A 12,969-nucleotide genomic window follows, 5' to 3' on the forward strand; every position below is an offset into this window, starting at 1 on the left:
GTTCACTTAGGTCTGCTGACACGTTAGGAGGGGGAAAGCGGGTCTATGGTGGAAGAAGCAGTGAGGCTAGCTGTCCTTGGGGTGAGAAGCGCTGAGGGTGAGGGTGCTGAGGACCTGGCTTCACCAAGCACATGCGAGGTGAGGACTCCCGTGGGTACAAAGAGTACACAATCCAGTGTGTACTCTCCGTACACAATCCAGTGTGTACTCTCCGTTCCATCAACAAGCACGATGCCAGCCAGGGCACTGAGGATGGGAAGAATGACCAAGACAAAAAGCCAGCCCTCTTGGGGAAGTCCTAGGGAAACACGTAGGAGATAGTCACACAAACAAGTGCAAGATAAAAATAATCACAACCTTCACAAGTGAAAGGACGAAGACGTACACCCTGGGACTGCTCGGGCCCGAGAGGCTAGAGGCCAGCCAGGCCGGACGGGGTCCCACTCCTGCAGGCCTGCCCCCGCTGTCTATCCATTTGTCCATCCAGATCCCGGGGTCCTTGAAGCGGCCTCGGGGATTGGCCGCGCTCGGGATTCTCCCTCCAGGACGGCAGGGGGCGGTGCGGCGCCGCACGCCGCTATCCCGACAGCCCTCGCGCGGGCGCGCGGCTTTAAGCGGGCGGAAGAACCCGCGTGCGAGGCCGGGACGGCGGGCGGAAGCGGCTCGCACAGTAGGCGCAGCCATGCCCGGGGACCACCGCCGCATCCGCGGGCCCGAGGAGTCGCAGCCGCCGCAGCTGTACGCGGCCGACGAGGATGAGGCGCCCGCCGCCCGCGACCCGACGCGGCTGCGGCCCGTGTACGCGCGCGCCGGGCTGCTGAGCCAGGCCAAGGGCTCGGCCTACCTGGAGGCGGGAGGCACCAAGGTGCTGTGCGCCGTGTCCGGCCCGCGCCAGGCCGAGGGCAGCGAGCGCGGCGGCGGCCCGGCCGGAGCGGGCGGCGAGGCCCCGGCCGCCCTGCGCGGCCGCCTGCTCTGCGATTTCCGCCGCGCGCCCTTCGCGGGCCGCCGGCGCCGCGCGCCCCCGGGCGGCGGGGAGGAGCGCGAGCTGGCGCTGGCCCTGCAGGAGGCGCTGGAGCCGGCGGTGCGCCTGGGCCGCTACCCGCGCGCGCAGCTCGAGGTGTCGGCGCTGCTGCTCGAGGACGGCGGCTCGGCGCTGGCCGCCGCGCTCACGGCCGCCGCGCTCGCCCTGGCCGACGCGGGCGTCGAGATGTACGACCTGGTGGTGGGCTGCGGCCTGAGCCGCACGCCGGAGCCGGCGCCCACCTGGCTGCTGGACCCCACGCGACTCGAGGAGGAGCACGCCGCCGCCGGCCTCACCGTGGCGCTCATGCCGGTGCTCAACCAGGTGGCCGGGCTGCTGGGCAGCGGGGAGGGCGGCCCAACCGAGAGCTGGGCCGAGGCAGTGCGTCTGGGCCTGGAGGGCTGCCAGCGCCTCTACCCCGTCTTGCAGCAGTGCTTGGTGCGGGCTGCGCGCCGGAGGGGCGCCGCCGCGCCGTCCTGAACCAGAAGCCCGAGCCACGACGGACGGCGAGGACCTAGCTGCCGCCGCCCTCCGAAGGACCCGTGCCCTCAGCTTCCAGACTGAGCGGAGCTGAGAATTCGGAGGGCCAGGGCGGGTCTGAGGCGGCGTGCACAGAACCGATGCCCTGGACAGCCGTGTTGGAACGGATTTCTTACACACTGCCATTAAAGAAACTTTTCTGCTTGAGCTGGTGCTTCCCAGCTACGACCCAGTTGAAGACACTTGCTAATGCGGCCTGACTCCCGAGTTGGAAAGGACTTTTCAGGCGGACTTGCCTGGAAAACTGGCCTTGGAGCTTTTGTCTTGTAAGGGATGGACCCTATGCAGGCCAGCTGGTGACTCCCTTCTGTAGAACTGGTCTGCTCTTGAGAGAATGGACAAGAGGGCTGGGCCTTCTCATTTATATCTGAGCTAAAACAAACTCCTTTGTATCTGGAAAAGTCTTCTATTGTGGTTCTTCTCAGTAGTGAATTTAAAGGAGCAAGGCTCTTTTGGACAAATAATGGACCCTTGGTATCAGGGCTTGGGACCTCATTGTCTTGAATGTGCCCTGTTCCTTAGACCAACATAAGTAGAAGAGACGGGCTGAAACTGAAAGGTGCGGGGGCTGGTGTGGGCAAATGTGCCTTGGAGGAGGAGAACCTGCCCCTTGAGTATCAGAGTTGGCCATTGGTGAGGTGTGACAAGAGTAGGGAGGGTTGTATGGGCCCAGGAGCACTCTGGGTGTTCTCTCCAGCCTCTGGTTTGGTGCTCGGCCAGACCCCAACTCGGTTGGGTCCCTGGAAGGGGTTTGGTTCTGGGTGGAAGCTAGAGGCCTCCTCCACTACTGGTAAGAAGAAGTGGGGGTCCAAGCTGGCTTGCTTTCTTTTTTTTTCCTTTTTTTTCTTTTTGAGATTTATTAATTTAGAGAAAGTGCATGCAAGGGGGTCAGGGGTGTGGCAGAAGAGAAAATCCCACAGACTCCATTCTGAGCACGGAGCCTGATGCAGGGCGTGAACTTAGTGACCTTGAGATCAGGACCTGAGCTATAATCACGAGTCCGACGTCTAACCGACTCAGCCACCCAGGCGCCCCACCCGGCTGGGTTTATTATTTGGGGCCCGTGATCCAGTCTTGGCTCCTGGGGGAGGGCAGATGAACTTCTAGGAGATAAGAGCTTCTGGGTGTTGGGAAAACCAGGTACAGCCTGGCCATTATTCCATGTGGTGGAGATGGTCTGAGTGACCACAAGAGTGGGCTCTTCTGTGTGGCTGCTGAGCCCAGTGTGTTTATGCCCAAGTCTGAATAGGAAGAAGGCAGGCAGCCTGGTCCCCTTTGTGTGCCCTGGCTTAGGAGGAGCTTCTGAACTTGTGTGACTCAGGGGCCGGCTCAGCTTCTCCAGGAAGGCCTGACCTCAGGGAGCCCCAGGACCAGAATAAGCCTTGGAGACCACACCAAAGAACCCCTGGCCAAGGGAAAAGAAATACAAATTTTATTTCTGCCCTTTTGACATAATAGTATTTCCAGAGCCAATCTGAAGTACATAGTATCACACCAGCAAGAGACAAGATAGAAATAGGATGTGAAAATGATACCCCTATTCTGAAGGATGGCTTTATAGGGTAGGTGAGGAGTCTGGAACTAGAGGGGGCTTTGTGGGGGCGCACGCTGAGGAACTTAAAGTTCCCTTTCAGACTGGAAGGGGGACTGTAGGCACACGAGTTTCCTGGGCACCACTGGCTGGCCGCTGCGGGACGCGCCACACTGGGAAGCGGCAGGGGGATGGGAAGAGCAGCCAGCGCAGTACCTGCTGTCCCCGGGAGCTGACGTGTGTCCAAGGGGGAACTGGGCAGCTGCCCCTTGCAAGACGGCCTCAGCTTCGTGAGCGCAGTGAGCTTGTGCTAAGGCAGTTGCAGGACTCCCTCTTGGCCCCTATCGTCTGGAAACATGGCCTCCAAAGCAAAAGCCACCATTAATGGGGGAGGCTTCCTGGCGGGTCTGGCTGAGCCTTGCTTCCACTTTCACTGTGCTCATTCTAGAACAGGTGCCTCTGGCGGCACAGTCTCCTTCGAGAGGCTTTCAGGAATCCACACGAGGCAAGCAAAGGAGCCACTTGGGAAGGAGCCCGGAGGGGTTCCACCCTTCTACTGGCTGCCCTCCAGGTCTGATGCATGGTTCTTCCCCTGTAGGAAAAACAGAAGCAGGACTCTGGCCAGGAGGGCTGAGGGACATGGAATGCCTAAGAAATAGGCCTGCTAACCTCTTCCCTCAGCCCCATGTCTCTTTCTCGGCAGCTTCGGCAGCTCAGGGCCACTCCGGATTCTTCCTGAGGCCTAGAAACCCAGAACCACCAAAGTAGCCCCTTCCTGTAGGCCTGGGCAGTGGGAAGGGCCCTTCAGAGCTCAGAGGTCCAGGGGACAGGGCCCCAGATAGGTGGAGGCAGGAAGCATCGTTAACTGCCGGCCCCTCAGCATCCCAGACCTTGCGGAGATGGCCCCAACAAACATGGGGCTTGGCCTGCTGCCGGGACCTCCAATCAGGGAGCAGGACATGGTAAGACAGGAACATTCGGGCCCTTTAATGCTACCCAGAGGGCTGTTATCAGATCCAGGTTCTGATGGTCTCCTTCCAATGACGTCCCAAGTGCCACAGCTCCCCCGGGGAGCATGGTACCCCACAAGATGTGGGGGCAGGGCAGGAAAAGAGGCAGAAATGGGTTTTAACTGGTTCCAGGCCCTCAGACAAGGGGTCTGGGGCCATGAGGCATACCTATGACACGGTGTAGTGCTCAAAGCCCGCCCCCCAGCTTCCAGGAGAGGGTGCTATGTCAGGCCACAAGCAGCCCCTAGTGCCCTGAGTTCACCCAGCCCGAGTTGAGAAGGGAAAACAAGCAGTACAGGCCCCATCTCCTGGGGGTCGCATGGGGCACCTGTCCCAGGTCTCCTCTCAACCCCCACTGTAGGCGCCTCAGGGACGTATGTCTCCCCCTTGTTCACAGGGAGGCCACAAGGAGCCAAATGCTAGGAGGGTGAGGATGAGGGGAAGTGCCGCGCCACTCACCGCCTCCTCCGGGTCTGCGCTGTCCTCATCGCTGTCTGATTCCGGATGGGCGCTCTGGCCCCTGGGCTCCTGCTGGGGGTCAGTGATTCTGCATGAGGAACCCTTACTGCCTGGGCCCTTGGTTTCTTCACTGTCCTCTGACCCTGTGCAGGGGGAGTCACCAGTTAATGGCCAGGTTGGGAGGCCCCAGCTGACCTCAGAGAGGCCCCCTTGGTGCCCAGCCCTGATCAAGGGTGCCTAGGGCTTGAAAGGACAGGATGGGGAGGGGCTGGGACACTGCTCTGCCTCCAGAGAGCTGGAGAGCGGATGGGAGGGTGGGGGTCGGGGAGGCTCACAGAACAACCTAGAAGCCACAGGCCTTCCAGCCATAGGAACAACCAGTGGGAGTGGGGGGAAGGAAGGCAGGAAGGAGCCCCCGCAGAGGGAAAGCCTCGGGGCACGATCCGAGGTGCCCCGGGACCTTCAGCCGCGGGAAAAGCTGGAGCTCACTGGGAATGTGGCCTGGGTCCACAGTTGGTGTTCCACCCGGAAGCTGGTCCCTCTGCTGGTCCATGCATTCCAGATTCTCCAGGAGACGGTCCACCTGGGCTTTGATCTGGCTCAGCTCGCCCCTGATGGAGTGCAGCTCCTCAGTCTGGACTGTTTGGAGAGGGGCCAGAGCTGATGCCCACCAGGCCGGGAGGACAGAGGACTCTGCTGCCTGGGCTCCCCCGCCTGCCCTCAATGCTGAGGTCCGCCCAGCTCTTCCCTAGCCTTGCAGGTGAGGGCTGTCCCCCCTCACTCACGCTTTATCTGCTCTCGGGGCAGGTGGCTCTTTCTGGTGCCCTTGTGGGGACTGAAGCTGCTCTTGACCCCCAAGCCCACCTGGGTCCTCCGGATCTTGACAGGCACACGATGGATGAGCGGAGGGATCCTTTGGTACTCATACACCCTACCGGCACAGAACAGAGGGAGTCAGGCCAAGCAGCCCACCCGTTTACCCAGAGGACCGAGGGTTAAGACTCACTGACCTGTAGGGGACACCTTCCCTGTATAGCTTGTAGCCCAGGTCATAGTTATTCCTGCTGCAACAGAGACAAATGGAGACGGGCTCTCTCTCCATGGCCAGAGTCCTCGCCTAGACCCCAGTTTAGCTTGAAGAAACTGAGGCATGCAGGTTTTCCTTAGAACCCCAGGATTTTCCACCAAAAGAGCCCTGAGGGACTTAACCAAGGTCATTTTGGGGGACCACAGCTTCCCCATGTCTGGCCTCTGACAAGGGTCACGTTCCAGGTGACGGGGGAGACAATTGCCTGCAGCCTTCTGGCCAGCCAGACAGGAGCCCTCCAAAGGTTCCTCTGCCTGCCCCAGGAACAGCTGACGTTCTGGAACTTAAGTCTGGCAAAGGATGAAAGGGAGGAGTGAAGTCAGGGCCCAAAGCCACGGTGGTTGCATGAGAGCCCTTAATCCTTGCGTGGGGATGGCCAGGATGCAACCCAGCTCTGGCAGAGCCAGCCAGGCAGTCGTAAGGGCTGTGGCCAGGCCACCTTCCTCTTTGCTCTACGCCTGCGGAGAGAGAGGAGTTTGGAAGGTCCCAGACTCTCACTGCCTGTGTCTCCGGTGTCCTAAGATCTCCAGGGAGCCAACTGTTGCCTAGGAGGGATGGGGAGATGGGTACAAAGGGACAGCTGGGTCGCGGCCTGGGCAGCGATGCTCTGTGGGGACACAGCTGCAGGAGCCCCTGCGCCTGGAGCCGGAGGCGTGACGAGGGGAGGGGATGTGAGCGGGGGCAGCACAGTTTCTAAAACAAATTTCAGGTGCTGTGCGCCCACGACCCCAGCTCAGGCCCAGCCCACGAGGGGCGAGGCCAATAGAGCCACCAGGTCGGAATGGGGGACGTTCAGGGGACCCCTTCCCTTTCATCCTGGCTCCCCCCCCCCCCCCCCCAGGCCTGTGGGTGCGAGTTCCGACCACCCCCGCCCCTGCTTTCTGGCATCAGGGGGTCTGGAGGGGCGGCCTGGAAGCGGCAGAGATGCTGATTCCGGTGGTGGAAGGCCCGCCTTTGGAGGAAGGAAAGCGTCGGGAGAGGCGCACCCAGCCCCCGGGGGTCGCGGTAGGGGCGGGGGGGTCCCCGGCGGGGTGCCAGAAACCCGCAGCCCGGCGGCGAGGGGCGGGGGCGGGGAGCGGGGGAGGAGTTGCTAGCGGGCGGGGCTTGGGGGCTAGGGCCAACCTGAAGCTGGTGCGTCTCAGCTGGGCGCCACTGCTCCGAGAGAATTTTCACTGGCCCGGATCCCCTTAGGTTGGCCGGCGGGTCCCCCGACCCACCCCCTAGACAGGCCGGAGACCTCGGCGGAGCGCAGAGGCGGAGGCGGCCTCTATGAACCCTCTGGGTCTCTGTGGCAGCATCCCTGTCAGCGCAGCATTGGTGGTTCAGTGGTAGAATTCTCGCCTGCCACGCGGGAGGCCCGGGTTCGATTCCCGGCCAATGCAGACCCTTCTAATTTTCTTTTTATCCACCCCCGGCACCCCCCACCCCGCATTTTTCCCTAAAATGACATTTTGAAGTAGCTACGAATGGATGGTACAGGAATGGTGCTTCACTGACTGCTTAGCACAGACTTGAGAGCTCCCGAGTGGAGACGGGGCAGGATCGGTTTGGGACTTAGGGGTCAGGCTGCAGGCAGAGGGTCCCCCTGGGCCTGAGGAAGGGGGGGTCCTGCTTCTCATCCTCATTCCACGGCACCCCACCCCCTCAGCAATCAGCCTCTGCTGAAGCCTGCGCCCTGATCCTGTGGCCTTGCCTCTCGCCCGCCCTGGACTTGACGCGTTCTCACGGGGAGGACATCCCGCAGTTCAGCGGCCACCAGAACCCCATCCCCACCCTGCCCTTCCTCTGGGCACTATCCCAGGGGCCCAAGCCACAGCCACTACTGCCCACCCACAAAAGGCTTCATCCTCCCTCCTGGAGTGCCCCCTGGGGACAGAGCATTATGAAACCCCTAGAGTCTCCCACAAGACACAATCTAGCCAACAGAGCACGTAGGCAGCTCCCTATCACTGAAGACAGGCCAAGTTCAAAAACCGCTCATTACCCAGCACCAGACACCTGCTCATCCGCCCAAAACAAAAGCAGTGGCAAAACCACCCACACTGGCACACTCACAGGGTGACACACACGCCCAGGCGGGTGCTGGCAGGGAGAGGTTGGGCCTCTTCTATGTCAAGGTCAAGCTGAAGGTGCAGAGACTTCTGGGAGCAGCGCCCAGCCCATCCCTGCCATCTCCTTTCCGGGAAGACGAGGCAGGACGAAACCCAGAAGGCACAGGGCATTTACACAGCATGGTTCCTAACAGCAAACCCCTGGCCCACAGCCTCTTCCACCACAAGGTGGGAACCCCCCACCCACCCCCACTGCTCACAGGAGGGCCAGGAGCTGAGCGAGGCCACCATAGATGCCCAGCTCAGGGACACGCTTGCCTTGTGCGGGTGAAAATGGCACGCGGGCTGGCAAAATGTGGGGCGCTCCTTTCTGAAAATGTTTCAAGAGTTCTTAACATTTTCTTTAAGGTTCCCAGGTTAGGGACAAGGTTTCGTCCAGGCCATGTTCCCATTTGTGACTTCCCAAACATCTCTAGCTGGAAGAATCCCCCAGGCCCCAGGCAGGTGGGACTCTCCGAGGAGGACCCACTCGCCCCGGCTCCAGGTGGGAGAAGGGGTACCCAGCCTCTGTCAGCAGGATGGTGCTGGGTGACATCAGTGATGAAGGCCCTGGGAATGAACGGTGTCATCTCCCTCAGTTTACAGACAAAACCCGAGGCCAAGGGAGAAGAGACTTGCAGGTGCCACAGTGAGTAGGCAGAGCTGGCCTCCTGGGGATCTTTTGATCTCAGGGGAACCCAGAGCATTGGACAAGACAGCCAGTGGCCTGCTTCCCCTGCAGGCTGCAGGCAGCCCCAGACAGACTCACCAGGCTGTGCCCTGATGCCTCTTCTCGCCCTGCTGGGCAGGGCCCGGCCTGGCCTCTCCAGCCATGGTGAAGTCTGAAGAGAGAACAGGAGAGAAGGTCAGAGCCTGAGGAGGGGGGTGCTGCATTGAAAGGGCCCAAGTGCACACGGGCCCCCCTGGCATCCAGGCTCGCCCTTCCCTGCTCCTCCGCTCCGAGGCCCTGGGTACGGCTCCGTAAGAGGCCGTGAGGCAGAGCACCGCCCTGGCACTGGGCAGCCCTGTCTGAGCTCCTTCCACCCCAAACCCACGATGGGATCCACCCCATCGCCCGTGCCCTGGAATTGGGGGTGGTACCGTCAGAAGGCCGGAGGGAAAATATCCGTGATCTCTGTGTCCTCTGAACAGACACCTAGCTGGCAGAGTCAATTCTCGAATGTCCTCTTGCTGCCTGTTTTGCCTGCCTGCTGGTGGCCCCCGCGCCCCCGCCTGCGTGATAAGCCCAGGGGGTGGGTGCTGGCCGCGGCAGAGCTGGCCAGGGTGGCTGTGAGTGAGAAGCAAAGGCAGCAGCTGGCCTGGGCTGGGGAATGGACTCCCTGCTGCCTTCTGTCAGAGCGGGAGGTAAGAGTCCACTGAACCCACACAGGGGAGGGCCGAGACACTCAGTGAGGCGGCGTCAGTGCACTGTCACCACAGATTGTCCCGTGTCTGGGCTTCTGTCCTTTGGTGGTTGGTCCCCACTTGAGAGAGCAGTGCTGTGCCCATGGCAGAGAGTGGGGCGCCGGTTCACTGCACACCCCATTCTGTGCTCAGGGCCTGGCACTCAGCAGGCACCCGCTGATGTCCACGGAATATGTAGATGAGAGTCCATTAAATCAATTCTGTTTTTTGTTTGGGGTTTGGATCAGACCCCAGAGTTTCACTGGTGACTTCAGGGCCCCTCCCTGACCCCAATCCCTTTCTTCCTCAATCTGTGATCCCATCATCCGTGGTCCACTGTGGCTGCCCAGACGGAAGCGACTGTGAGCCTTCTTCCCCCTTTCTCCAGACTTCATGCCACATGAGCGCCGAGAGCCCTCACCCAGCCCCTGCTTGCTTCCGGGGAGAACAGGAGACTGGCGACAGTGTCCCCAAGGCACTGACGATCCAGACCTAGTGTTTAATTGGATGAAAGTGGGCAGGTTGTCACCTTGGCTTTTCTTTCTCATCTGTGGTCCTGATTCATCCCCTCAAGGACACATCACACAAATGCCCTGTGTGCCAAGGCAAACGCTCACATCTGCATCTTGTCTAGCTTCCTGCATCTTTTCCCTTGGCATATCTTTATACCTGTGGTCACGTTCACATTTGCAATATCCAGAGGGGACAGAAAATCACACCCATGTCTACCACACAGAGCACAGACAGAAATGCCTGCTCTGCCCCAGATAGAAGGCAGAACATTCAGATAAGCTTTCCATTCTATTTGGGTTAAACATCATCTCCTAAAATTGGGAATACCGAGTGAGATGTGATTGCCCAGAAAGGAGAGAATGCAGAAACCTGCAACACCCTCCTGGGGCCTCCATCACAGGACCCAGCTTTGGGTCACATGGGAAAAACCACTCAGTGGCCCCCAGATTGCCAGTTATGGGCTAATGATAACAAGGGTGCTAGTGGAATATCTGGGAAGTTCACCATCAATGGCAAACCTTGTCCACATGTGTAATAGGCATCTTCCTGGGCACCTGCCACCTGCAGCCCAGAGCAGATAAGCCTGGGGGCATGGCTTGGCCCCACCCCCACTCAGGGGCTGTATTAGTCAAGATTCTCCAGAGAAACAGAACCAATAGGTGGCATATACAGAAAGAGATTTATTCTAAGGAATTGGCTGACAAGTCTCAAGATCTTTAGTCAGCAAACTAGAGACCCACGAGAGCCAGTGGCATAGTTCCAGTCTGAAGACCAGCAGGTCTGAGACCTAGGAAGAGTCAAAGTTTCAGTTCAAGTCTGAAGGCAGGAAAAACAAAAACAAAAACAAAAACAAAAATGGGTGTCCCAGCTCAATGGCAGTCAAACAGGAAAAGTTCCCTCTTACTCTTGGGAAGATAAACCTTTCTGTTCTAGTCAAGCCCTCAACTGATTAGATGAGGCCCACCCACACTGGGGAGGGCAATCTGTTTTACTTAGTCAGCCCCTTCAAATGTTGATCTCATCCAAAAACACTTTCACAGACTCACTCCAAATAATGTTTGGCCAAGTCTCTGGCTGACCACCTTGTGGCTGACATTGAAACATAATATTAACTATTATAGGGGCCAAGCATCAGAAACAGGTGAGGTTTTTGCTCCATATTCTTCTCTTAAAAGGGACACCCCCTCTTGCATTCCCCCAGGCTGTGAGTGCCTGATTCATGGAACACAAGTCCAAATTCTCTGCTCAAGGCATGGTTAGAAAACCAGGGAATTTTTATATCTTGCACCTACAAGAATGAGTGAGTGGGAAAACAACTTGATCAATGGCTAGAAAATGACGCCATTGGGTGACCTCATACCCTTGCCTAGTCTCTAACTGGGAAGGAATGGAGAGTGGAGGGCAGAGGCCATCAGAGCGGGGCTCTTCGGGAAGGTGGGAGACTTAAGCACCCCTTACAAACACATGCACCCCGATGGAGCCTCTCTGGTCAGCAGCAGCTGCCTCTTGGTCATTCTGAACATCCCGGAACCAGAAACTTGCTGGCTACTTGCCAAAACCATACCCCTTCCCTGGGCATGTGTGTCGCTGGGGTTTCTTGCCCTCCCTCACGGTTAGTGTGCTGTGGGGCTGAGGGGCGGCCAGCAGCTAGCGTTTCTTTAAACAATAGAGCCCCGAATCACCTTGAGCTGACCTACCCCATCAGCCCCTGTTTTCGCTGGACCGAAATAACAAGTCAGGCCCCAAGGGGCTGATGACTCCAAATCCAAAAGGAGGACATTGGATCACCAAAAGAACCAAGAGAATTTGCTAGTTTTTTTCCTTTTTAATTTATTTAATTGACAGAGAGAGACACAGCCAGAGAGGGAACACAAGCAGGGGGTGTGAGAGAGGGAGAAGCAGGCCTCCCACAGGGAGGGAGCCCTATGCGGCCTTGATCCCAGGACTCTGGGACCATGACCTGAGCTGAAGGCAGACACTTAACAACTGAGCCACCCAGGCACCCTGAGACTTTGCTTATTTATATTGGCCAAAATTTGGCAAAGTGACTGGGGGAGGATATCTGAGACCAGAGGCCTGGGGAGGGAAGAGTGAGATGGGGCTTATTGTACTGATACTTAGAATTCTGCAGGGCCAGTGTGAGTAGCTGGGTTAGTTCTTTTTTTTTTTTTTCAGGATTTTATTTATTTATTTGACAAGGAGAGGCAAGAGAGGGAACATGAGCAAAGGGAGTAGGAGAAGGAGAAGCAGGCCTCCTGCCAAGCAGGGAGCCCAATGTGGGACTCGATCCCAGGACCCTGGGATCATGGTCTGAGCTGAAGGCAGACGCTTAATGGACTGAGCCATCCAAACACCCCAGCTGGGATGGTTCTAATTGTTTGCTCTGGTGACTGCTTGAAACCTGGTCTTCACTGTGGCTAGATAACCTTTGCTAATAGCGAAGAAGAAGAAAAATGAGCTTAAGACTTACTGAGCATTTACTAGCCACCAGACTTTAGACTTATTTCACAAATTTGTTAGCAAGTGAGGTTTAGATGGTGTTCTGTGGATGAAGGAATAGAAAAAATTAGGGCATGAGCTCAGGACTGAGCTGACGTTCATCCGTGTATACCGGTCTTGGGCTCTGGTCCAGACACATTAGTGTACCAACTCAATTAATTATCCTCATTTTTTTAAATTTAATAAAGCTTATGTATTTATTTGAGAGTGCACACGAGCATGCTGGAGTGGGAGGAGGGGCACAGGGAGAGGCAGAAGCAGACTCGCCACTGAGTAGGGAGCTCTGACATGGGGCTCGATCCCAGGACCCTGACTGAGGTCATGACCTGAGCCAAAGGTAGAGGCTTAACCCAGAGAGCCACCCAGGTGCCCCTATTATCCTCATTTTACAGGCGAAGTACATGAGGTAGAGAGATGTATTAGGGAGACCTGGGACCCAGGAGTTTCCCAGCAGGTGGGACAGGGACTGTTCTAAGACCCAGACAGCTCCAGGCAGACGGGGGGGGTGGTGGTGGTGGTGGTGGTGGTGGTGGTGGTGTGTGTGTGTGTGTGTGTGTGTGTTTTAAGTAATTTGCCCAAAAGAACACAGTAAGTGGTGGAGCCTGTCCTGATGTTCAGGTGATCTCAATTTTGTCTCAATTTAGGCTCAAACTCTCCACCTCTGCCCGTGGTTCTCGAGTCCGAAGTAGCTGGAGATCTTGCGGGGGGGAAAAAAAAAAAGCCCCCAGCCCTGGCCTCACCCTCACCATTCTGTCCGTTGGGGGCAGCTGAGAATTTGCTTTTTCCACCAAGTTCACGGGTGACGCCGGTGCTGC

General features: G+C 58.0%; 1 protein-coding gene, 1 long non-coding RNA gene and 1 other non-coding gene across 3 annotated transcripts; 2 read left to right on the forward strand and 1 right to left on the reverse strand.

The window, feature by feature from the left end:
- The first annotated feature begins 569 nt into the window (after positions 1 to 569).
- EXOSC6 (exosome component 6) lies at positions 570 to 2,001 on the forward strand. The gene has a single exon (XM_059381503.1). It carries the CDS (start codon positions 683 to 685, stop codon positions 1,499 to 1,501), a length of 819 nt encoding a protein of 272 aa, XP_059237486.1. The 5' UTR covers positions 570 to 682; the 3' UTR covers positions 1,502 to 2,001.
- A 1,000-nt stretch (positions 2,002 to 3,001) lies between these two features.
- Positions 3,002 to 6,931, reverse strand: LOC132005073 (uncharacterized). The gene is made up of 5 exons (XR_009400717.1): positions 6,771 to 6,931; positions 5,347 to 5,492; positions 5,051 to 5,200; positions 4,562 to 4,704; positions 3,002 to 3,684 (listed from the first exon to the last, which is right to left on the reverse strand). It is a non-coding gene; the product is annotated as an uncharacterized LOC132005073 (long non-coding RNA).
- A 28-nt stretch (positions 6,932 to 6,959) lies between these two features.
- TRNAG-GCC (transfer RNA glycine (anticodon GCC)) lies at positions 6,960 to 7,030 on the forward strand. The gene has a single exon. It is a non-coding gene; the product is annotated as a tRNA-Gly (tRNA).
- Positions 7,031 to 12,969: the final 5,939 nt, after the last annotated feature.

Source organism: Mustela nigripes, chromosome 17, assembly GCF_022355385.1.
Source record: "Mustela nigripes isolate SB6536 chromosome 17, MUSNIG.SB6536, whole genome shotgun sequence".
Lineage (NCBI taxonomy): Eukaryota > Metazoa > Chordata > Mammalia > Carnivora > Mustelidae > Mustela > Mustela nigripes.